The sequence below is a fragment of the Cataglyphis hispanica genome, chromosome 21 (genome assembly GCF_021464435.1).
Source record: "Cataglyphis hispanica isolate Lineage 1 chromosome 21, ULB_Chis1_1.0, whole genome shotgun sequence".
In the NCBI taxonomy this organism is placed as follows: domain Eukaryota; kingdom Metazoa; phylum Arthropoda; class Insecta; order Hymenoptera; family Formicidae; genus Cataglyphis; species Cataglyphis hispanica.
In genome coordinates, this window is record NC_065974.1 from 2,773,697 (window position 1) to 2,798,565 (window position 24,869).

The 24,869-nt window shown below is 39.9% G+C and overlaps 2 protein-coding genes across 11 annotated transcripts in view; both read right to left on the reverse strand.

Moving 5' to 3' along the window:
• The window catches only part of LOC126857270 (uncharacterized), a 203,536-nt gene that overhangs the window by 45,253 nt on the left and 133,414 nt on the right, over window positions 1-24,869 (reverse strand). For all 10 annotated transcript variants that reach the window (XM_050606511.1, XM_050606509.1, XM_050606512.1 and 7 more), the window contains 4 exons: window positions 5,973-6,211; window positions 3,087-3,313; window positions 2,495-2,796; window positions 1,915-2,192 (listed from right to left, as the gene is read on the reverse strand). In XM_050606511.1, the coding sequence (XP_050462468.1) occupies window positions 1,915-2,192; window positions 2,495-2,796; window positions 3,087-3,313; window positions 5,973-6,211 (1,046 nt within the window). The remainder of the gene's footprint in view (window positions 1-1,914; window positions 2,193-2,494; window positions 2,797-3,086; window positions 3,314-5,972; window positions 6,212-24,869) is intronic.
• Window positions 1-24,869, reverse strand: part of LOC126857277 (ITG-like peptide) — a 295,970-nt gene that overhangs the window by 30,288 nt on the left and 240,813 nt on the right. The gene's annotated exons all lie outside the window — the stretch shown is intronic.

Genomic DNA, 24,869 nt, shown 5'->3' on the forward strand with positions numbered 1-24,869 from the left:
AATATATGCTCGTTATAAGAAACGAGGGATGACAGTACCAAGATTCCTCTCAAACACTGAGTCTCTCGAGAAGTGTAGCGAGGTCCCTGGGGGCACGTCAGTTTCGATTATCCTTGGCTATCGTTAGGCCCCGTTCGGACCCCGCTCGCGCGCGTGTGCTCGTTCGCGCGAACGCAGTCGCGGTCCTCGAAACGTCAGGCTGTCAGGGCCGTAAATTTTTGCGCGGGCGCCCACCTCTCGTCATGCATATTCATGAATACTCGAATGTAATCGAACGCCGAAGCGGCGGTAGAAGGAGACAGACGGGGTCCTCGAGTGCTTCGATCAGCCGTCGACTCGATTCAAGAATGACGAGGGCCAACCATGAGAGCATATATAGATAAGAGAGGCCGCTCTTCTTGAATCTCGTCGCAGAATACTAAGACGACCGTGCACTTTATGCGAGCCCCGAGACGACACGTACGACGTCGATCCTTATCTCGCGAAGGATACCGCAAAATCAGGTATCGCGACGTGATCGAATTTAATTTCGACACGGATCGATGAATTTTCTTCGTTAAAATAAGTTTATTAATAAGTATCGGGATATGTCAATCTCATCAATCGGCAAAAATTTTTGGAAACTTCAAAGTTGACGTTATATTCTCCTTAATATGACATATTTATATAAAGGAGCCGCCATAAGTATGTATCGAGTCTTCATTTCTTATTGCGCGAAATAACTTCCCTAAAGTGAAGTGAGAGGAAATTGTGACTCTCGTGACACGAGGATGAGGAATTTTTCTATCGCGGTGAAGTCATGGCTCTTGCTCTCTGTCAGGTGTGAGTGAACGATGTGACAGCCGAAGGAATAACTTCTGTCACGAAATCGGCGAGGAGTAGCGCGGTTCGAGAACCCAGCTCCGCGATACCGCCGGATTCGCGAAGCGGAAGATCGTATCGTGTACGTGCGAGATAAGCGTGTCGGGTTATCTATAATTAATCAATTTGCGTCTACCAGGCAGCAGCTCGGTAATTACATCTCTCCGTTTTATCGCAAATTATGAAACCATTCATCGTACGGTTCTCGACGATCGCGAGTAAGGGGCCGAGAAAGTGGACCGCGCCCCAGTTTTAAGACGAAAGGTCGTTACTGTCTAGCGAAATTACGCGCTTCTAAATAGAGAAAAAGGAGCGGAAACATTTGAATCGAATGAAATATGTAAATAGTTTTCCCGGAGATAAAAAATGTATTAAGTTCATAAAACTGTCATTGCAAGTGGCGAGATCATATTCGCAAATGCATTTTGCTTTGAAGGATAACGAAATGAAGAGAAAAGAAATAGATACAAAGACAGCGACAGAGAGAGAAAAAACAAGAGGAGAAAGTGTAGATGCTATAAACTAGAGAGGGGGTGAAGGGTCGACGTTAGCTTCGAGGGGTCATTATAGAACTCTCGTTGGCGCTCCGTCTCTCCCTACTCGCTAATGTCAGACTGTCTGGATTGACTGATGTCAGGTCATTCAAAGCCTTCTAGATCGCTTTGCTGCCTCGAGAAGATATTGCGCGATGGACCGCAACATGCACGTCATTACGGGGTTGACTTTCAAAAGCAATTAAAAATAGTAGGCACATATTATACAGAGCCTTAATTTTACGAGTGACGACTAAAACCTTATATGATTTTTTTCACTTTAATAAATAAGCGAATCTTGTTGTATAATCGTTATAAATTATTAAAGTTGATCGTTATATTAATTATTTTTTTGCACATAAATATATCTCTTCTTTTAAATTTATAGAAATATTTTTCAAACAAAATTATCGCAAAGAAATCTATAGAGAAATAACACGAAAAATGATGTATATGCATCATCTGCGATTGGACTCGCAGAAATTCGCGTCATGATAAAAAAAAATTCTCCTCGACTTACCTGTGCGTACTCGGCGCAGATGTCGATCGACGAGACGTAATTGACGACGTCCTCGATGGTCCAGCGATTCACAGCTTGTCCGTCGCCGCAGGGCATGTGAGCATAGAGCGTCGGGCACCTGACTGGCGGAGGTGTGATTGGTCTCGCGGTAGGTTTCGGCTTGGGAGATACGCTTTCGGATCTTCTTGTTTCCGGTCTTTGCCGCTTGCGAGGTGCAAAACCACCGGGACTCGAAAGGTCCAAAGGACTCGTCACTCCCGCATCTCTTTTGTTCGCGCCTGAGTTTTGAAGCAAACATAATGTTGTTAATTAATTTTTCTTCAAGTTGATTATCGATATAAGCATTGATAAAAAGTGCATAAAGTGCGCCGAATTCTACGCAATATTCTTGGTTTACAAATATTTCTCAATTAATTTCAAAATAATTAATTTTTTTTAATTTTTAAAATATCATCTATTTTTAAATGTAAAGTAAAAAATAAACAGCGATTAAAAATAATTACAAAATAATTATTTGCGAGTGACAGATAAATGGGACTTCTCTTGTCTGTAAACATATGATTTTATTTTTGACACTTACCTTTAAGATATGTTTCCAATTCAGCAGCGTTTTGAGCCGCGTTGGCAGTGCGCACCATGTGAAGAAGAGCTTGAGTAGAGGACATATCGATCATAGGCGGAAACACGGGATTACCAAAGAGACTATCCTGTTTCTGTTCTTTCGGATCTTTGTTGGAGAGAGGGGAGGTCGTCGGGATAGTCGGTGGTTGCGGTGCCCCTAAAGGCGCCATCAGACCAACAAATGGCGTCGCCGCGGTCTTGAAGGCCGGAAACCTCGGATCTAAACCCGGAGGATATCCGTTCCTCGATGTACTGAAGTAACTGAAATGATTAAAAAAATAATACAATATTATTATCACTATTGTATGTAAAAACTTTTAACTTTTAATAAAAAGATTTTAATAAAAATATAAAAATTATTTAAAAAATGAATATATTATAACTTCTAATATTTTAAACTGTCTTAATGTTAGATGAAGAGATCCAAAATATTTTACTTTCTAATCTCGAAATTCGATTTTATTATTATTATATTAATCCTGTGATCAATATAAGAAATATAACTCTATCGCAAAAAATTAAGTGTAATAAATAAAGCAAGATAGACATACTCGTTGGGGTTGGCATTGTTGTATTTGGCGGCGAGACTTCTCATGAAATCGCTATAATTTCGCCCCATCATCTGTTCCATGTGCTTGAGATGATGGGGTGGTGGTGGACCCTCGGGTCCTCCCAAAGGCGTAGCATTTGGCGGCGTCCCCGGATGACTCGACGAAGAAGGCGTCACGCTCCTCGACGATGTCGAGTTATTGTCAGGCGTGAGCCGTTCCGTTTTAACCTGCAACACGACACAATTGCCTTTCTTTAAACGAGACCTCACCGTGCGCAACCGGATGCGATAATGAGAAGATGAATACGGAACAATTAACCGGCAATAAAGAGAACGAGTATAAGCAGAAGTAGTAATTAGTAGACGATAAAGACAAGTGCAACAGAAATATACACTTAATATTAATTGATTCAACTAAAAAGTACAACAGTTATTAACGTTTTTATGCATAAGCCTGTTTTGCAAAAATTATATTAAATATATATATATATATATATATATATATATATGCGATAATTTGTTATAATTTTAATATAATTTAAGATATTTACACAAATAAAGTTATGTGTAAATTTCTCAACTTCTGTTTGATTCGTGTATACATTTCACGCAATGACATGTACGATTAATAAAATTTGAATTCTTAAGTATCTTCTCACGTAAAAGCTGCCATCGGCACGTCTGCAAAGTGTTCATTTCATCTTATCCGCAATAACAATAATCTTACTATATTTACTACTGTCGTGCCTCATGTTTAAATATTGAAGGCCGTAACCTCCATCTTTACAAGAAAAACAACTTTAGCTACGCATCGATACCGATCGCACGTGGAAAAAATCTCTTTATGTTTAAAAATATAATTGATAATTGATCAAAAAATAAATAATATAATATAAATATAAATAATAATAACAGAAATAATATAAATAATAAAATAAATAATTGACAGCTTTCTATACGAGTCGCAATGCAAATATTAATTATAACTAATTAAAAATGCTCGAAACAATAATAAACGATGAGATAATAAAACAGATTTTATAATTATAATAATTATCATTATAAATCTTTATTTTATAAGAAAACATCTGTTTTTCCATTGCGCCACCAATTATCATATGATCGATATCTTGCTCGGGCGACTATACTTAAACACTAATAAATGAGCTTTATTCAAGTATATGAGAAAAAAAAATTGTTTTGTTTTATTCGGAACGTATCAACGACGGGCCCCACGCCTTCGGTCGTGAAGGATACTCGTCGGCAGCTGCAGCGCACGATACGTTTCGCTCCGGGTAAGATCCGAGGCGGCAGGAAATATCTCGGGTGCATTAATTCCCGGCAACAGATTGCATCTGAGATATGGTAATGAAGGTAACGCGTGGCGTAAGAGTTGACTCCTCTTCGGCGACGCGACGGACGCGGCGAGAGAGCGCGCCGTGACACTAAGAAGAACGAGAGTCGATTGGCGTAGAATAGGGTCCCCCGAGAGCACGGTCCCCGAGAGAACTCCGTGGCCGCTCTCGCACAGAGAGGCCACGGTAAATCTCTTTCTCGCCTCCAGACCTCTTCCTGACAAGGGACTGCTTCAGGCTCACGAAGCAGACACGATCTCGTATATACCTACGTTTCGAAAAGAGGTTTGCTCGCCGATACCTTCGGGTCTCGATAGAGAAAATACGCGAGAAGTAGCGATCGGTGACGCGAGGTAACAACAGAATCTTGATGCACAAAAATCATTTTTTTTTTTAATAAAATAAAATAGTTTCCGCTTGATTGCAAGAGATAAACAGAATAATTTTAGAGAGAGATTTTTCTTTTTACATAATTACATAACAAAGAAATTATTATAAAAAAGTAATTACATCACAAAAATAATATCTCGGCATTAAATTAAAAATATTGCATACACGTTTTCCTAAAAAATCAGGCATCTTCACTGCTGAAGATGCCTGATTTTTTTTCAGATAATATATTCCAAGCGAGAAAAAGATTAATCCTTCTATTCGTACTTATTACCAAAAGTTAATAAGTCAGGATGACGCTTGCCACACGCGAGGGATTAATTTCTCGAGTTGCTACTATTCTTCGAAGATCTTTCTATTCATGAGGCTTACGGATCTGAGCTAGGAGAAATTCTCGCGTGTCACGGACGCTATTCTTTCTACCGATGATCATCAATTTTTTACCATCACGGCTCGAAGCACTGCTAAGCACAGGCTACCAAAGGCTCCTCTTTCATTTTTTTTTTTTTTCATTTTTTTTCTATCGGTCAAGTCGTTTACAGAAGCATCGAACGGGTCGACGGATGTCAACGGCGGAATGACACTGCGGCTTTCGACGCGGTTGACATAGTTGCTGCATGGTTGGTTTTGAACGGGACTCTTCGCGTACACGTGTATGAAGCTACTGCTCGGACAGCAGGAGCGATGGACTCTCTCGTCGAGGATATCTCCCCAGACTAGCGCACGTGCTCCCCGAGTGCTCAAACACTCCACTTCACGGAAGAAGCAGCGGGTCTCTCGAAAAATTTGTACAACAAATCTCGCGTCCTCGCGGCAACTTGCGTCCTTCTCCCAACGAATAAATAAAAAAAGAAAAAAAAAAAAAATAAGTAAAAATTCCAAACGTGACGCGTTCAGTCACTCTCTACGTCAATATAGTAAGACCGTGTTTGCCTATACATGCGTAGAAGTTTTGTGTACCGTGTCAAAATTTAACTCCAAACAGCCATCGTGAATCTTTTCGGAAGCGAATAATCAAAAGTAAGAAAGAGCAAATATTATTCGAGATAGAGATATATGAGAATATATTAGATATATTAATAAAAATTAATATAATTATAAAAATAGCAGCTAAATTTACAAACGGAAAACATTCCACTTACTTGAGTAGTGTCGAGACCATTCTGATTCTGCCGCCTTCTACTCCTTGGCGGTCGGGGGGTCGCCGCACCGGACAGGTGGGCACCCTGAGGGCTTCCGCCCCTGGCGTCGACCGCTGTGTTCGCTGCCAGGGTGGCCCCGTCGTTGTTTTCCGTGTGCGTACCTAAATCCGCCGCCTCTCCACGGTCGCCGCCACGTGTTGGTCCCGTGCTCGCGGACACGTTTTCGCCCGACACCTCACCTGAAAAAATCAAACGGATAGATATATATTAGTTTTCAATCGATAAAAAATATTAAGTGTAGGAATTTTCGAAAAGAATATTTATTCTGCTTGAGATTATGGAGAAAGATTACGGATCTGTAAGGCACGTGGCAGTTTTGTGGAGCGCTCAAAAATTTCAGCTGTCAAACGCGACGATCATATGTCGAGACTTTCAATTCTGGACCTTTGACGAAGAGATAAATACGTGGAATTTCCATCGCATTCGTTTCTCGCACGCTGGATGGCTTTAGTTTCGTAACGAGGTAATTCTTACGCTACATCGTAAAGCTTTCGGAACATCGTGTCATGTAAACGGCGTCTTTCGACACACCAGGAATTCGAATGAAATACATTAAGAGGGATAACCATAGGACGTGATTACACACGGTGGCGGCGCTAGCCACCGACGCTGAAAATTTACGCTCAATAAATGATCCCGTCCTGGCGCCATTATCTTCTACCTTGATCAGAAATCCCGGCGAGGATCGACCGAAAAGACGCAGGGAATGAGGAGTATCGTGGGGGTCACTGTCCACTAAAAATGAAACCTAAAATATCCAATAAATTCCTGTCATCGTTAAACGCCTGGAATTTTATGGAGGCAGTAACTCGTCCATGTCGCCGAATTTGCCGGCCGATACGATCGGCCGCGGTTTAATGCAGGCGACGATGCCGGCAACGCGAGAGATACGAGAGCTTCGTATTTCGCAATCCTTTCCGCACCGTGTGTGCTCCGTTATTTTTTACTCATCTCCTTCGCGTGCGATCGATCGCACTTCATTAAGTCGATAATTATTCCGCAACAATTATGTCTTAAATGATAAAATTATATTATAAAATAAAATATTAAATATTATAATTTTCTTAAAAATATTTTAGATTATAATCAATTTTAAATTAATGGATTCGTTTATAAATTTTGCAATAATTCGAATTAGAATAAAAAATTCCACAAATTTCCCCGCACAAATTTTCTCGCAGTAAAGCAGTATAAATCGAAAATACACGAACGGATACATTGTAATTATTTTTATAATGCCTAAAATTAACACTTCTAGGCAGGCTCTGCTCAGCTGCTATCGCGTTATATTCTCTAATCCGGTTGTAGAAACGTCTCCGCAGCGTTCGAGCGGGATACAGGCGGGAGGGTAGCGATCGTAAAAGCCATTTCTATGATACTACCAAATGTCTTCATTATTTCGAGTTAAAATATTTACAACTGCCCATAAAAATTCCATTAAGCACTATTTGCTAGCGGGGAGATCGTTCCCCGTCCCTCGACGAGACGCGTTCAAAGACACGTTCTCTCTCTACGCAACTCGCCATAAAAGAATAGTTATAAAATTGGAGACTACACCAGCAGCAAACATTGCACGCGTATTGCTCGATCGACGAATCGGTTGCTAACGAGAATGATATAACGATACATTAAATGACGCGTTCGATGAGAGGTTTTGGAATATAACTTAATTAACTTTGATGATTTTCAGAATGAGGTCACATCGGGTCAATGATTTGTGGACTGCTAGATTTTATAGTACCCTATTGAATATACAGTAAGAAAAAAGTATGTTGATGAAAAACGCAGTTATATCATTTAATGAAGTTGTTGAAATCATGACATGTTGGCAAACATGAATTTCGAATTCCTCGAATATAAATTTCTAATTCCAATACTATAAGGATAAGATATCGTACGTGTTGACATTGCTGTAATATTTATTTCTTGGTAGAAAATTCCATTGCGCGTTCCAAGACGTCATTTTGCGTATTAGAATTCTTTCCTCGCATTTTCTCACGTTTTTTCTTTGCGAAATATACATATATTAGTGGTAGCGCGTCGATGGCATGTATGACAAATATCGTAACGACACTTCAGAAAGTTTCAAGGGAAGAAGCCATTGTTTAAAGATCGTCCGAGCGCGTTTTGTTATCCAAGTTGGTTTTGACGATATTTGCATAGTTATACAAGAATTATCTACAGCTATACTCGCGAAAATAGTTAAAATTTGAATTCACAGACACGTAGAAAAATTTCATTGTTTACGCGACTTATTTTGTCAGAAGAGATATAAATATATATTAGAAAAATAATAAAATTAATACAATACCTACTGCGGAGATATTTAACCTATCATAAGATATTTAAGTTCTCGGATAAAATTGCAAAAGATAAAAAAAAAACTTGTCTTAAGAAAAAAAGACAAATGTTTCTTTTTTCCAAAAACAAGTAGCAATATTTCTAAATATATTGCAGCATCTAAAAGTTTCGTAGATAATTTCCAATAAATAGTATTGCCAGAAGACTTCGTTGCATGTAAACGAAGGAAGCTGCAGCAGCGGGATATCTACGGCGATAATACTGAGAACCACGCAAAGTCTGAGTGTGAAATATCGTAACGACGTGTTAAAATGAACTAACATGCAACGCACGTATCTTTCGCGACAATGCTCGCTCCATGAAGCCCGTATGTCAAGATTGCGTTCGTCAGCCGACGAAGGCACGAGTACACGGCGATCCTTCGGCGTGTTCGGACAAGATAATACATCACATTTTATGCGAAATGGTATATAACGTATCTCCAATTGTACCGAAATCTCTAATCCAACGCGTCTGCAATTAGTAGAAAGTAGAAAGTACGATGTGCCAAGCGTACAGGAGGTAAAGAAACGATAATCTCACCGTAAACAGTAGTTTTGCGCTTCTGATTTTATCTTAATACACTGCATTTATCAAGACACGCGTGTAATTTACCGGTTTTAGCGAGGATGCTCGGTTAACTATTTCGTTCCCGGGCGAGACAGGTTCCACGAGAAAGAAAGCCACCGAGAAGACAGCGAGATGGGACATCAGAAACTCATAGTAATAGCGAACACCATAGTCATAAATTATCCGCTGCGAGCGCGGCTAAAACGAATTGACCTTCGAGGTCGCGGTGTACTCGAGTGCCGCCGCGACGGAAATAAAGCCGGCGGACCTCTCTTCCCTCCGAGGTCGGCGTTAATTATTCTCGGTGTTAAGAGTTTCAGAAATTTCACCGAGCTGAGAATCTTTCCACGATCCCGTGGCCGAGATAGATGCGAATCCCGGGAAAGCCGAGTAACGCGTTGCGAGATCTGGGATCGATCCAGCATCCGGCACAGATAAAAACGTCAGTTGGAAGCTTCCGCGCGATCCATTGTTCAATGGATGAAGAAAATCAAAGATACATCAACGTGAATTCTCATACAGTTAAACGCACGTGAACTTTTTCGATGCAGTAAAGTCGATATGCGTTGTTGCAATTTTATTGCAACCTGCTGTAATAATCAACAGTAATCAATAGAAAATTTAATACACTTTACACTAATTTACAAGAATATATTATTAACAAAATTGTAAAAAATTTTGCTTCAAGTGCCGCAAACGTTTCTTATAAAAATAAATCGAAAATTCAAGATTTCTTTAATACAATTTTTATCCTATATTCTATCGAAAGAATACCGTTCAATTTTACCCTCTTTTCTTTTACACTTAACAACGATAGAGTCTCACGGTTTTCGATAGTCTCACTGAAAACCGGATGCGGGCGCACGTGACGTTTCTTCCGTTTGGCCTGGCTGGCCAGGTCACGTTCGCGTTGCCGGAGCCAAGCGGCTCGGCCCCCATGTGTGCGTATATACGCGTGGTGCGCGTGTACGCACGTCGTACAGTCGCGTACGTCCGCATCCGGGGTCGGCTCGACGCTTAATGAACGATCAAGCCGGCTCATGCGGCGCGCAAGCCGTCATTACGAGCTACCGCAGCGAGAAACCTCATCATTTTTTTTTGTCTTCCTCTTTCTTCATACGCTCGACTTTTCTCTCGCGATCATGCGTGGCGGCGCTTCAACAGGATGCTGAATGGGGAATTCTATTTTTTTCCCTACACGCGGATTATCGAGAGGAATCGGTTAATCTTGCCGAGTCAAACTATTTCAATAGTATCGCGAGCTATTCCATCTTACTCGCGGAATCAAGAGTATTTTAATTTTTTATTGTATTTCATGCACTTTTCTAATAGAAAAATGTCGCATTAAATAATTGTCATTTTTTTAAATAAGATTTGTCATAAGTGTATTTGAGTTGAATTTCACATAACAAAATCACACTATAAACCTATATTCCTTCCAAAATAAATTGATAATTTATCTAATTTCACAAAAATTTTTTGGGATCTCGTAATAATAAAGCATTATAATATAAAATTATTTCTCAGAAGAAATTACGCGAATATCGATATATATACATAAGACCATACATATGTGAAATTTTTTTCTCCGTTACTTGTGCCATTAATTATTACTGGTTTACCGCAACGATTTATTATCGTCCACTTTATTGGTCTGTCTAGTAGCAAATAATTGTAATTGACTTCAACGGCCTTAAAGATCGCGACTGACTCGAAGATTGATCGGATCTATCATCACGACGCAAAGGTAATGATCACCTATTTCTACGGTCCTTGCTCGATCGTAACTTTTCTAAATTCGCTGAAAATTATGCGCGTGACTAGCAGATTGTACGAGACATAATATAAAATATAAACTAATCACTTCAAAATAAGTAAAAATTACTCTCGAAAAGCGACACTAAAAATATCTTTTTTTTCCGTATATATTATATAACAATAAAGAAAATGTCATATATCGTCTTAAGAAAAACAAAGAAGAAAATATAATTTTTCCAATAATAAAATAATTAAAGTGCGTAAAGTACACCAGAAATAAGATCGACCGTTCGTCAAGGATAATACCTATCGTCCACGATGACGACCTTTAAAGGCCGGACCGGAGCTCGCGAAGAAGCGCGAGGAACCGAGAAGAGGGAGGAAGAGATTACTGTCGTGGCGTTAACACGATCAACGCCGTCAGCAACCACGCGGTCGTTGCTGGATCTCTCTTCCCGGCTGTTTTAAACCCGCCATGAGTTATGCGCGAGCGGGAGGGCCGCCTCCTCGCGCTTGGCCATTAAAGCGGGTTATGCCCATTTCAAGTGGAAAATCATAAGCACCGCAAATACGCCGTCATTACTACAGACGCGCTACGAGCTCGCCACTTACTTTGTAATCATGACTAATGCATAATGCAGTAGCGACTGTGCGCCCGCACACGCTCCACGCTCTATCTATGCGCGCGGCTACGTATGTGCGCACAGGTACACCTACGCACGGTTGGCGCGAGTCTCGTTGACGATTACGAGGGTGCCTCCGAGTGAGCGAGGGAGTATAAGTCCTTGAGGAAGGTGTTCTCGTATGGAAAGAGCGTATTGCCGCGACGCTATCACGCGGAATTGGATCTTGCGGTAGAGATAGATTATAACCGAGACACAGAAAAACAGAGACGGAGATGAGTCGTTACGTGACGCTTATGAAATTAGATGCGTCGACCATCTCATTTGATAATGCCGAAAACGACGGCTAAATTTTATTTTTATTTTTATTATGCACGTAAAAAAATTAATATGTACATGCAAGTATTCTAAAAATTAATTTTTTTATCACGTATTAACACTTGCAAGGAATAATGTCATTTCAACGATCCTTTAAAGTTTCGAGATCGTGCACGGTGTTCCCCTCGTTCATCGATCCTTTCGATCAATAACGACTACATTTCTTTAGCAAAATCGCTTCGTCTTTGTCCCTTCAACCTGTGTAACCTTGGTCCGTATCGCAGAGAATGGTCGAAACAGCTGTTTCAAGTGGGAGGCCTCTCATGAAACATACAATGGTGTTCACGCGAGGCGCAAGCGTTTATTAGTCGATCTGGCTCGGAGAGGAAGAGAGCAGGGGGGTGGATACGTGGTGATTTATAGCCAGCAATGTAAGTAGCAGCGGCACCAGCAACGGCTCGAGAGGCAGCAATAGCTCGCCATGGCGCGGCTCGAAGGTCGCGTGACGTCGATACGATTGCGTCTTATTAGGAGTCACCGCGTGTTCGACTTTACGTAGGAACGCGATACCTGTATGCGCCCATGCATTCCTGCAACTAATTAGCTCCCGTTGTATTTGTCGGGCCGTTCGCTAACGTGCACGACCGGTGCATGGGTCCATACATCGCTTTTCAGACTCTATGCTCGCATTTCGTGCCTGCCCTCGCGCGTTTTCCCTACATCTTGGCGTGATTTATACATCCGTCATTTTCAGTTTTTCGCGTTATTCTTTTTTTTCTTTGGCCTAAAGAGGAATGTATGAAAGGTAATAGATCTTGATTCTCGAGATTAAAGAGACTTTGCAAGATATAATCCTGCGTAAAAAAAAGAAAAAAAAGAAAATAAATGACGTATTTGAAATTATAAAAAGACACGTTCCTTTTAAGACAACTCCTTAGAAAAATCGCACGACGTATTTATATATGCATGACGCTTCTATTTGTCGGCGCGTGCACACGCTTGCTTCGCAACCGGAAAATTTTCAACGCAATTTCCATGAAAAGACGCGTACACGTTTCAAATGTCTTATGTTGCACCTTTTGTCTATTCTTTTTACGATTCGCTTGTACGTTCCCCTCTTCTCCCCTCCCTCCCCTTTTTGTATCCTTCTTGGACGCGCGGTACTCGGTCTTTTATGGTCGCTCGCCAAGACACCGCGGCGGCGATGGTGACACTGTACGGTCGTCAGGGTCGCGCACCTGCAAGCAGGTCAGGTTGTGCTACGCTCGATGTCGAAGGATTGTATCGAGGGGACACCAGATAGATGTCAATGCATGCTTAGCATCGATTAACATATGTGCCTAGCGTAATGTTTCTTGAAAACTGTCATTTAAATATTCGATAATCTTCAATAGGATTGAAACTTTCTATGGTACTGAATATATGAGAGATTTTTTTTTTATATTTTATACATATATATAATAATTCGATAATTAAAATTTAAAAATAAATCAATATGAATTTATCCACAGTAATCCATTCTACTTCAGGGTTAATCGTTAGGCTATATCATTATATTTTATATTCATGGGAAACTTCCTCTGCGAATCATTAAAGGATTCACATTTTAAAAATAAAATTGCTCGTCTTTTAACCGATTCGTTAAATTTCTCTTTATTTTTCACGTTTTCTTCGAGGCTGGATGAAGATCCAGAGACTCTTTAAGGGGGTTTAAGAAGAAGATATTCTTCCTGCGGTTCGCCGCTTGTTCCGCCGGTGGCAATGGGCGAGCGGTGACCTCCGTACCCTACGCGAAGAAAGAAAGACAAGGAAACTCGAGAAGAAAGAGGGAAGAGAGAGAGAGAGAGTCCGAGGTGCGTTCCTGCGTGACGTAGCTTTCGCAGGCCATCACGCATATGTTACCCTCCGCGAGGGACACGTACGCGCTTACAATACGATCCGCGGGGTCATTCCACCGAGTCCTCTCCTCGGACACCTCTTCAACTTCAACTTCACCGTCGCCATCGTCCCCGTTGTCGTGAACTTTGTTCCTCGTTCCCCGTCCGCTGTCTTTCGATCAACGATCCCTCTACTCTACGCAGCACCGCGTACATTCTTCCTAAAAAGAATGTATACGCGTTCAATTTATTATGGAATAAAAAATTAAAAATAAAATTAAAAATATTTTTTTTCCTCCGAATCTTTTCTCCGAAAAGAAACGTGAGTAAAATTCGTAAATCCATTTTCTTTTTCATTGCATAAATCGTGTAAAAAATATTTTTATGCATTGCGAAAAAGATGGTAAAGTTTTTTCCTCGTAACGAAGAAAATAATACTCGTGCAATAGATCGAATCTATACGTTCGACGTGCGCTGGAAACCTTCCATACGCAATTGTGCATCGCGTCTTGGCATCGTTTCTCTCCGCAGCTCTCTGTCTCTTTCCTTCCCGGACACGTATACGTTTTAACGAGAGAGCGAGGCAGGTTGCGGGCGGATGACAAACAAAGAGCGCCGTGACCTCGTCGCCTTGTGCGCGCGAGGTGCGATTAGCGCGAACGATTCCCTCTCGCGCGCGGAAACATGTAGGTGGAAGGCAAAAAGAGAGAAGGAAACGCACGCGCGAACGAAGGAAGTCGGATACGTAAGCCGACCAAAGGTCGAGTGCTGACCGCGAGTCATCTCGATTGCGACAACTCGTTGCTGCCGCTTACTTTTGCGTGTCTCGCTTCCAATCTCGCGCAGAGCCATGTTGCGTATGAAACAATATACATATAAAAATATTTCCTATATAAAAAATTCGGGACGTAAAAAGAAAAATTATATAAATCACCAAAAATTTTATTATTTCATGCATAAATTGTGCGAGCGCATAATAATTATATTTCTTTTTGCATTATCAATGAAATGCATTATGATAGAAAACCTTTACAAATTTGAAATAAAAAGATTTTCAATATTATTATATCTTTAATCTTTATGCGTATAACAATGATGCAGATTTATTACTGAGAATGAAATTGAAATCGATAAATAGCGAAGGAGTAAACAATGAAATGAATGTTTTTGAAAGACGTATGGAACACGAGGTCGTGCGCGGATGCAGCGTAAAACGACCACGCGTGCGATGAGCGATTAGTGTTAGATTATCTCACCTGCAAAGTTACCGAGAAGGTCAGAGCGTGACGATAGAAGAATGAGAAAAGAAGCGACGGACTGGAAGCGGGTACTTTACTCGATCAAAGGTCGAGCCGCGCGCATAACTCGCCGTGGCATCGATAAACGAGTTCCCTATCGCGCTTTCCATTTTTGTTCACAGAGATGACATTTCGCCATATGGCGGACGAACGAAGTACGTACTAAGAATGAACGTAAGAAATTGTTGACGACTAACAAATAACATGGCTATTACATCCTCACTTTACGTTAACAATAAGAAATGTTTTGACAAGCGCAGAAAAAAAATATGAGACAGACAAATAAAATTAATATAATAATTGAAAAATAAATAAAATAAAAAAATATAAACTATCCGAAGAAGCTCTAAAATCAAATTCATTACGCGATAGAGAACGCGAATCTAGCGATGATTGTCTTCTTTATCGCGAGCAATTATAACCGTTAATTAACGCGCTCTCGCAACATCATCAGCTTGATTTTTTTCTCGCATCCGCACATATGTGCCGCTAATTGCCACGTGGCACAGGTGACTCGAAGAACGGAATATCTGGACAATGAAGCTCAACAGGTTGCCAGCGGATGGTAGCGAGCTTGACTTCTTCCGTACGAGCGGCAATTAGTACGAACGATTTTTTCGCGTAATATCACGGAGGCAAAACTTTAGGAAACGCGCGAGCACAAGATCCGCCTCAAGATTCTACTGAATCATTTTATCGCTAAAAAAAAACTCGCGCGGAAAGCATTATTTCCTCAACCAAGATGACTAGAAAATAAATTTTAATGCAATTTTAAACACGTATTTTTCCACTAATACATGCGCCGTCTATTAATATGAATTTCTCAAAATTCGTAATTTTATTAAACGGAAAATTCGAGACTTTTGCAGAGGATTGTACGCTATCGAGTCCCGGCAAGTAGTTAGCATTAGGCACGATGACGAAGAAGGCCAGGGACTCGGTGAGATGATAGCGAGCGCGCTCGCTGACGGCTCGCATCGGTCACACCGCAGGTGACTCGTCGCGGTCTAAGTCTGGCCTCTGCCCGACCCACGTACCTCATTCTATCCAGTGTCCTGCTTCGCCATCTCTAACTCCTGTTCTCTCCCTTATGTAAGATCCGAGAGAGAAGAGAATATCCGCGCAAATCCCACTAAATATATAAATGAACTTATATTCTTTTCATAAGAATTTCTTTCTCCTCCTTCTCCTCGTCCCTTTGTTGTAAAGACCGTAAATTATTTTTGTGATTGCTATTACATTACGTGTATAAATCTCTAAAATATGAGAAAATCCTATTCACAGAATGTGAGAAATTTTTTGAAATTATTATTAATAAAATTATTACACTTTTACATATGTGTATATGTGTAAAAATTTTATTTTTTCCGTCACTCTTCCGTATTCTTGTCATAAATTCGCGCAAACGCTAATTATAATTATAAGCTGGATGGATACGAGAAGATGCTACGTACCACCCCGTCAAACGTCACCGTATCTGCGACCTCAGCGAAGTTAATGATACGCGCGAGTGGATGATCCTTATATAGAGAACGGCGGCAAAATTGCCCGCGTGTGCTCGTCAGCACGCATCATTTCGAGTGATGTATTACTCACCGAGTGTCATCAGAAAACGGTTATGTGACCCTGGATGTGATTCCCGACGGTCGCGTATACACTCGCGGTCACTTCGCGCAGGTCGCGTGTATTTCACTTGCAGCTATCGAGCATATTCGCCTCGTCAGCGTTCTCTCGGGGCCCCGATCACAATTGAACGCGGCATTTTGCAAGCCAGCGTGAGCACAGCCCTCCGTGAGCTTTATCTTCGCGTACGCGAGAATAAATAAAGCCGAACGGTACAACGTGTGTCTTTCACGTCTCGCGATTTTTACGCGGCATGAAAGTGTTGGGATGTCGCCTTAAAGCAACTCTTAACGAAGCCGTATAATACGCCGTAGCCATAGACAAAATACGTAACGGCAGTTGAATACCGGTTCCCCTTTGTGATCTTATGATACCCGTTCGCGACATTTAGACAGGCTTGCGGTAATTAATGTTTCATTGATTATATCTGAAACAATATACAATATATGCTTTTCACAAATAATTAGCCATTCATTCGCTGATATTTAAATTACAAAAGAGAAATCACCCCGTAATAATTTCCGCAGCACTCGTACGAGTCTTTTATGCAGATCTTCGCGTCTGAGAGAATCTAATGCAAACGGAGAACGGAGTGAATCGTCGTGTCTCAAACGTCACTGCTCTCTCGACGGACAGAATCTCGCGACTCGTGGTCATATCGCGAAAAGCGTGACTGATCCCATCGATTAAAGTTCGGCGATATCGTAGCCTAGCTAATTAATCGCGAGCATGTCGAGTATCCGTTGGCTTCTCGAGCGGACATACCGTGCGCGGTGTCCGGCATAAAACGACAGGCCACCCACGACAACAGGCCTCCACGGTATCGGCAAACGTAAATTAACAACTTATCGTATCGCCGAGGTCATTAGGCCTCTCGATGGCTAGTTGAAACTGCGCAAAATTTAAAGACGAGATCTTGTGACTACGCTGCAAAAGCGCTGACTACCAACAAGATAAATTTGCATTATCAGCTTCAATTGTAATCGGCAAGTGCGGATTTTTTTTTTTTTTTTTCGTATTGTTTCGTATTTTCTTTCAAGTAAAAAACTAATCTTTTGAAGTAACAAAATAATGCAAGGATAATATTTTACGTTTTCCAATTTTTGCGTAATTAGATTTCAACAGAGATATAAAAGTTTTTATTGACGCTCAAGTTGATAAATTACTTTTATAAGATTGTTATCGGATTTCGCTTAGCATTCTCGCGTCAGCGCTACGTATATCCCAGAATCAGTTTTGATTAATCGAAGTCTATCGGTACGGCGAGAAAGAAAGATTCGCGAACTGAGTGCTCCTGTAAGAGATGTGGGTGTGTAGATAACAGCAGAAGCGGCGAAATCGATTTACTGTGTCGAAATCACGGGTGTCCGTTCCGTTAAAATAAATCACGTGCGGTAAAGTGGTAAGACTGGTTTCTTTTACGCAAGATTTCGGATACACCCGGTACAAAAGTTACCTGGAACCGGGTCTCGAAATTCTCCCTGACCCGGAGAAGAGGTCCAAAGGTCGGCAGACGAGGAATGTCCGAGATCAGATTATACTTTGCTAATGAACTTCTATGCCTTCGACCCTGCGTGGCCATCTGTATCAACGACGACGAGGAAAATCAAAACCATCACCTCGGACGTTTATTTTCTATTACAAGAGTCGGGCAAATAAAAAGCTCAAGTATGAAAGACAAGCCAATAAGTTTCAGAAAAATTCCAGCGACTTTTATCCGTCCGTCACGTATACCTGAAGAGCTCTCCATCTTTTTCACGATATGAAAGTGCGAGAAGAATTAGTAGATCCCTCGGCAATTATTATGAGATGAGTCGAAAGAAATGTCAATCTCAATAATATAGTATGTTATTTAAAAACATGAGATGCAAAATTAATCTCCTCTGTTTAAATTATTTCTCTATAAAAAATAATTATCTTTTTAAATATTTTTTATCTCTGTACCATAAAATTTTTATACAAATTAAAACGTAACTTATGGTACAAGATATTTTTAAGCAAGACAATTTTATCCTAACAATAAGCAAAGTTCTTTCCAAGTAAACCAATCTCTCATCGCAAATTTCATATCGAATGAGATCAAACGGTTAAAAGTATACGATGAAACGGTTGATAAGAAACCAGTTAACCGATCAATTTCGATACGATACGATCAGCAATATTATTTTTAATTACTGCGATGACGCAAATGGTCTTGTTATAGATGATACAGCAAAGACGCTTTATCAGATACAAGTATGTAGTCACGTTCTGATATCAAGAATCGATATTAATATCGAATATAAAATCAAATATAAATCCAAAAAAGATATAAATTTGAAGAGCTTATATGATTATTTATAGACTAAATCACACACTTGATTCTGTCATTCTTATTTCCGAAATTAAAATTGTTGGTGCTATCAATGTAAAAAGACGAAGGATAATTAACGATCGTACTCTCTCGGATGCGAACAAGAAAAATCGTAAGATTCTCCAGACTGCTTTAAATGAGAGACTGAGCAATTAAATTCTAACTAGAAGCCAAACACATGTTACCGCGTGTCTGACGCGACGGTGATCGCGACCTCGAGATCGCTGATATCGCGCATTACGCGACAAATCGACGGCCTTCGTATGCACAACTCTCCACTGTAACGAGAGATTTGCCGATTCGTCCATTGTATCGGTGCATCGGGCCGCGTTAACCGCGTTCCAAGGCCCGACGATGCGGAATTTATTGCTAGAACGCGGATGCGAAGAGACGCGTTTGATGCCGAAGCCGATTGTTAAATAGATAACACGAGAACACGGATCAACAAAAATACGTCAATAACTAAAGCGCATTAAATTATTTTTACTCTTAATAGCAATATGTCATGATTCCAAGAGAACAAAAAATTAAATAATTTAAAAAAAAATTAGGATTTTAAAAAAATTTTTGTCAAAAATCTCTCCACCATAAAAGTTAAAGAAAATTATTGTCGTCTCTTTGACGCGCGGGCGATTAATCTTTCCGGTGGGAAGACTTTTCGTTGTGCAATCATATCTTATTCGCGTCTCCTACCACGTCCTCTGCAACTTTGCAACTTTGCGAGCGGAGGCTACCGATCGAGAGGAGAAACGGTTTCGCTCGCTTATCTCGTCACGATGATCTGCCGACAGATACACCGCGCGCGCCTTGACACGTAACAATGCATGCATGAATTAATAGCGGCCGCTGCTCTGCGCTCGTACTTCTCCTCGCTTACACGGAGATTTACATCTTTATCGCGACCTGAGAGGTGTCGTTTACACAGAGTGACGTTGGTGTCTCGACTTTGTTGTCATAAGTGATTAAATTTGGAAATTAAGAAGCAGAAATCAAACCGTTGCTTTTCTTTAAACGCATCAAAAATTTTCAAGAATTTTCTCAGATATTTTATTATATATGGATATAAAATCTTTTGAATAATCAGTTTTATATTTATGCGTTTCCGCTGTATTCCGAGAACGTATTGTGCAACTTCCTCGCGAATCTAATGCGCCGTCAGACTCCGCGAATCCAGACATTATTCTCTGCGGGTTATTAGATATAATTGTCGTCCTGAGAGAGTCTCTACGCGGAACGAACAAGATATATGAGAGAGAAAAATAAAAAAAGGATTGTTGTGCCTCGTAACAAGAATCGAACTCGCCGAGAAGTAAACGGCAAGAAAGAAAAAGCAAAAACACACAATGAAAACACGAAAGGTGAGCGTTTCAATAAATTCTGACAATCGAGACGAACGGCTCATCGATCGATCTCGTTGTCGATCCCTCGATTCGCGGCTCGCAACTAGTCCGATGGAATACGTTGAAATGTGATATTAATGATACGTTGTCGTGGCTTATATCGTTCGAGATAATTGGCTCACATCGACGATGTGGTAATTAGCGTTGCGACCGAACATGCCAAATGTTTTGGAACAACTGTATAATAGGAATGCAATTGAAAGCGTCCGTCTTACGTATTTAATCTCGACCCTTTAGCCATGAATTCTCCTTAATTAGATGATTATCGTATGCTAATATATATCTCGCGTCTTCTTTTTATGTTCTTATAATTCATCTCGCATATGCAATTATATATATATGTCCTTTCGTAATCAATGTGATATTTTCGAAAGTCGCAGTAGCATCGCAATGTTAATCCACATAGGTCATTAAATTAATTATTTCCGTGGAATCTTTCGCCGTTATGTTTCATGCGCAAACGTGTACGACTGCGTCTTGGTTGAAAAAAAAAAAAGAAAAAAAGAGACGCGGAACGGCCGTGTTAAAGCGCGAAAGGTCAACGTTCTCGTAAATCTTTCAACCTACGTGTCTTTAGGCGCTGCACTTTCAGCGGACGGGCGTTTCATTTTAGATTTTCCTCGCAATCGCGCGGCGCACCAAAGTGTGAGAATTCCTCGGGGTACGCGGCCGACAATATAAAGATTCGAGAGACAGAAATATGGCCATCGATGTACATTACCGAACTTCGATCGATGCGATCGGATCGTAGTGAGAGTAGCGAGCGCTCGAGCGATTCTCTCCGCGCTCAACGTGTCTCTCGGATCTCTGCGCAAAACATTCTGCTTACCTGAAACGAAAATAATATACGTTGGTTAATGTAATGTTCGTGTTTTCCGAAAGAAATAAAAAAATTTATAGAAATTTTATTTTTTCTTCTTTTAATTCACTAATTCAAGTCAAATCGTCGGTAATTCTCCTTATGAAAAAGTAGCATCCTCTTATGAGAGATGATAAATTATTTAATCTTTCGAAAGAAAATACTTTAATGAATACGATAATGTGTTTTATAAATGTCGCGCGCAACAGATTAGATCTGACGTCGATAAAAGAAAAAAAATAAGAGGAAGTAAGAATAGACATGCCTATCCACGACTCTCGGCATCGTGTTAATAATTTTATGGATTAAACAGCCTCTTATGAAATTCATGAAGTCGATGACTGCATGCGTATGATGTATCGTCTCCAATAAGGTCAGCATTATAATACAGAGAGGTTTTTGGCTTCTCACATATCATAATTCCGAAGATGATTCTTTGTGCAAAAAAAAAAGAAGTTAACTAAAGCGATTTGAAAAATTGTGACCGATCGATAATAAACCTTTATAGTCGAATGATCCAGCAAATAATACAAAAAGTAATATATAACATAAGCCGCAACTTTTGCGAACAGCGAGACTTGCAATCATATATCTATTCAAACATGCCTGATACGGGAAATCGCGTAGGCGATACAAGGTATAGCTCGCTTCTGACACGATGATCGAATTAAAATCAATAACCCAAGATAATTAAGTTAATGTATCTATTAAATCGAATAATATATTTATCTATGATTTCATCGATCTAGCATCTCGTCTGTGATTGATAGATATATGTCACCTTTCAAACTCCTTTCTAGAAATATATTATTGTAGAGTATTACTTAATTAAAGTTGCATTTTAAATATATAGCTAGTATACATAGCTAGTATAAGTCATTCAAAATAATGATTTTCTCTCGATGATTCGTATAGACGCGATCTTAATTAAAACAATAATTAAAACGTAACATACATTTTCCATTCCGACTCCGACATCCAAGTTTGGGCATCGAAATCTTTACGGTCGCAGATTCACGCTGACACGAATGACGACTTGCATGACGGTCACGTGGGCAGGACACAATGCAGGGTGCGGCTTCACCTCTGACACACCGGGGTCTCGACCTATTCCTCGTATATATACGCGGCTCAGGATATATCATTGTGTTGGGGAGCTAAACGTGGTGCTGCCCAACCCACGTGCAACGCCAACACGCAACGAGGACTCTAAGCTCTGAATCTCGTTGGAATTTCATCGCTTCGGGAATATATCTAGGAGAGAGCTAACTAGTATATGCGCTCGTGTATACGTCACGTATGAGAACCGTCGATTGTGTCTGACGCGGTGAAATGCACATGAGAAATTACGCTAATTATGAACAGTAATTGCAAAATATAAAATTGGATAATATAATAATCAAATGTCAAATATTTTTAGAAGAATTGAAAATTCTCTCTTACATTATGCCATTTAAATATGCTTTTCTCGCTTCAATATACTTGACCCGTCAATTGAATTTTAAAAAAATCGGGAAGTCAAAATCTTTATATTTCGCCATTTATATTTATTCGGCAAACTTTGCAAGAAAATTAATCATTTCGCTAATTTCGTTTTCAGTTTTTATCTCGATATGGAACGCCGTATTGTCTCTATTCTATATTTACGAACTCTTTCTACGGAGTTAACACATCCGAAAGCAGTGTCCACACGATGGTCCGCGCTCGCGGTCGCCCACGGCATCTCATATCTTACGGATGAAGACATTTACGACAATTCTCGCACAAGACATCTTATACACGTACATATACACCTATTCTTATCGCGTCCAAGTTTTACACAATGTACTCGTTCAATATCAGTATTGCATTTTTCTGGTCTTTGTTCGATAAGGATATATTCTTTTAAAAGTAACTTGAAGCGATACCATTAAAATTATTTTGAGATTAATGTAATAACCGAAAAAATTACATAATGAATTTATAATAAACTAATGACAAATTGATTAATCAAGGAAATCAATTATTTAACAAAGAGATTTTTTTGAAATAAACCGCGTCAGAAAAATAAAAATCGTACTTTTTCAAATCTAGATGTTTCTAAATAGAAAAAAAATAGCATCGCATTAATTTACTATAAATCGCATTATAAATATTATATCAGCTTGAGTTATTGTCAGATTTATATTTCTGAAATGTAAAATATGATGTTGATATTTCGTATGTCTTTCCGCTTCTAAATAACGTTTAAGAGCCAAGGTTGAAATTAGACAATCCAATTTTTTTTTTTTGCTAAAGACGAACGATCCGCTACGCTTTTGCGTCTTTAAAAGGCCGATATCGATCTTCCCTTGAAATGAAAGTCTGGGAATCGGAACGGAAAGGAACGCGGGAGACGCCCGTGCCTAAGGCGATAAAAAACAGAATTCTGACGCGTGTTCATAAATGAGATAAAGATCACCACAGTCAGCTGCGAATTATTTGCTCAACAAGCAATGATTGCGCCGATTATGCATTGCTGTTAGTGATCTGCACGTATAATAATGCCACACTTTGTGTTATGTATTTCATAAATATTTAAACTTATTAAATTATGATAGAGAAAAAAATATTTTTTAAATCATCATAAGCGATAATGCTAAAAATTTTTTTTTCAAATTTTTTAAATATTTAGAAAATTGCAAATATGTCCAGGTGCTTGTTATATAAATAAAAGACAAATTTAAGATATTCATTTTTTGGCATCTTAATATATTAATGACAAAATTTGAATATCGTGCGATGCTATTATGTATAATTCCCACAATTCAAATATCAAATTATTAAATGGACCACTGTCCTTAGTACACAACAGTCGTATAAAAGAAAAAATAATTTCGTATTATGCAAATCTACTGTGAGCATAGTCTCACCAAAATGCACTCTGCAAAGTTCTTCGCGATCCTGTTCGCACGTCACGGTGTCTCCCTCGTATGCGAGGGGATTTGCATTTTACAAAAAGAACATACACGGCATTCTATCGAGGGATACGTGCGGGTAAGCTTTAAGTGAGCGTCACGGTCGTTGGTCTATGAACCATGCTGGACCAGCCGCATGGTCACCGAACAAGAGGCTGTCTGCGTCAGGGTCGAGCGTTGCTTATTTACGCACGCTGCATCCTCGAGAACAATTGCGTAGGCCAAGCCATTAATGCTTTGACCTCCACGTAATTATGACCGGAGGTCAACTAGCGTGATCCGTTTATAAGGAAATGGCGCGGAGAATAATTTCGCGTGAAAGCTTGCAGACTCGTCATTTTATATCACGATGCGTATGCATCCGTTATCTCTGTTATCAGATGTGTTCGCGCGTACATAAAAATTACTGTTATTCAAACACAAGATACATTTCAAATAAAACAGTTTAAGAGAAACTAAATTAATATCGTAGATTAAATCGATTTCTTTTTTCTGAACGGATGTTGCTCAATGGATACAAAAAAATATACACCGATCGTGTCGAGTTTTTAAAGCGAATACCGTAAGATTAACCGATACGCCGGATGCCTGATGTTTAGACCTCTCTCAGCCTTGACAGGAGAAGTCACGAGAAAGCCAAACGAAAAGTTTCAACACCGTAGTACAACATTGTACAAAGAAACGATATTCAGCGATAACTGATAATAAATAAAAATAGTTCGCCAGGTAGAGCTGCCATCATTACCGTTACCATACTGACAGTCGCTGACATTTCTGTTATCTGGAGAGACCCGCAGCCGCGATCGTGTGCGTATGCGCGTACAATCTTCGTATTTCTTTTTTCGACCCTACGTTTCCGCGAGTCGAAAGAGGAGACGTAAT